At 36.1% G+C, this 2,020-nt stretch overlaps 1 protein-coding gene across 3 annotated transcripts in view; it reads right to left on the reverse strand.

The window, feature by feature from the left end:
- Positions 1,044-2,020, reverse strand: part of LOC109833708 (alpha,alpha-trehalose-phosphate synthase [UDP-forming]-like) — a 25,434-nt gene continuing 24,457 nt past the window's right edge. For all 3 annotated transcript variants that reach the window (XM_020401490.1, XM_020401489.1, XM_020401488.1), the window contains one exon: positions 1,044-1,669. In XM_020401490.1, the coding sequence (XP_020257079.1) occupies positions 1,505-1,669 (165 nt within the window). In that variant the 3' untranslated portion in view covers positions 1,044-1,504. The remainder of the gene's footprint in view (positions 1,670-2,020) is intronic.

Here is a 2,020-nt window from a genome sequence, read left to right on the forward strand (position 1 = left end):
TTCTCGAGTTCCAAAACAGATAAAACTTACTCAACTAAATAATAGTGAAAGATTTCACAACATTTGAGGTATAGGCTATAAAATAAGAACAAAAACAAATCGAGTGAAACACACTACAATATCACATGCTAGATACAATGTGCTTGAAGGACAGAATGATAAATATTTGCAATTACAATGTTCACATATTTTAAGTTGTCTTCAGCACAAGATATAAGTTAGGGACCCTATAAGTTATCGTCAACGAGTTCTTCCTTGATCAGTTCCCTTCCCCTTATGAATGGAAACTACGGAACAAAAGGACCAAACTACCTCTGAACAATAAGATTACAATGAACTCTGATAAAAATGATTAAAAAAAGCTTTACGAATGAATGTCTACAGTACTGTTTGGTTGATTTCCTAAAATCAAAGAAAAGAAATTAAGTAGAATAAGGAAACCATTAAAAGTTGATTTTCATCTATTTCCTCAAAAAAAGTCATGAAATGAGTTTCCTTAAAAATGAGTCACATCATCCAATAATATGGTGACAACTCATCTCATCTCATCTCTTTTCTTAGTTTTAAGAAATGAACCAAACACAAGAAAAGAACCTATTATAGGAAATAGATTTCCTATAATTGATTTCCTTCTTTTTTAGCCAACCAAACAGCCCCTGAAACAAAAGGGGAAAAAAATATTTTTCAAACAAAGACTTCCAAGTCTTCCATGTAGAGGGGAAGAACACAGCCATACTGAAAGGAGGGAGATCACTGCCATAAAGGCTTCTTGCAACCTATCATCATCACACATCATCCAGGCTCAGAACTTCAATAGGGCTCCTCCGTAATAATGGCCAGTTGCAGAACAGCAGGCAAGGCATATTTACTCCCCACGGTCACAGGATCGAGTGTCAACAATATGCAGCACTTCGCCGAAAGTACAAATTTTATGATCCTAATGAGGAAATAAGAGCCGGCTAGAAATATACAGAGAATCAAAAAGAAACGAAAAAAGGGATTTTAAAAAAACCACCATAAATAGACTGAAAATTATACAAGGCTGGAAAATAAGCTTCATAATGGTATAATTGATTATCAGCAGCACGTATCTGAGAGAATAAAGAACAATGTACTCGGATTAGTAGATACATGAATTTCTTTTCCCTTTTTGTTATAACGTCACAACATACAACTTTACCTCTTCACCCCTCGGCAGGATAGCCAAGAAGCTTCCGAAACCAAACATCACCAATTCCATATCAATCAAATCTAAATCACCCGTTGTATATTTTCTCGACAGTATACAAAGCAGATACCAAAACCTCGTGAATAATGATAGGTCAAAGATTACGTTGCCCAATGAATCAATCCCCTCTTGAATCGTTTGCTGCTCTGTTCCTGGGTCATATTCACAGCTGAGCACTTCTTACAGAGATTACAAATTGGGGACAACTGTGACAGTGGCCCCCATGACTCCATCTATCACCAAGACTAAAAGCACCAATAACCTTTCCTCAGATCCTTACCCACCAGGTTTCTCTGGTTCATGAGACTCAGAATCATGGATGACTGGTTCCTCTTTAGAGAGAGAAACAACAGGAACATAGACAAAACCTATAGGAAGCCATGGGTTCTGCATTGATGCCTGGTGGGAAGTCATCAACCACCTCTGTGAAAATTCTGTGGGCTGCAAAAGAAGCAAAGAAAACCAATATCGAATAAATCAAAATCAAAGTCAAAATAAATAATACGCTGAAAACTATTCGCACAAACGACTTGTCGAATGAATAAATTTGCTAAGCGAGCAAGATTTTTGCCAAAACAACTTAAAAGGAACAGTGAAAAACGAGGCAAAATCTGCACCTGTATCCTACTACAAGCAGAGGGCCTCATAAATTATTTAATTAATAATGAATCAAGTACATGAGAAGAAAACTAAATAACAAAGAGTTCCAACCTCAAGAACAATTACCATATTTATCTATCTATACCCTACATGTAACCACAAAATTTTGAAAATAGACTTGAAATCAACAAC

This window comes from Asparagus officinalis, chromosome 3, assembly GCF_001876935.1.
Source record: "Asparagus officinalis chromosome 3, Aspof.V1, whole genome shotgun sequence".
Lineage (NCBI taxonomy): Eukaryota > Viridiplantae > Streptophyta > Magnoliopsida > Asparagales > Asparagaceae > Asparagus > Asparagus officinalis.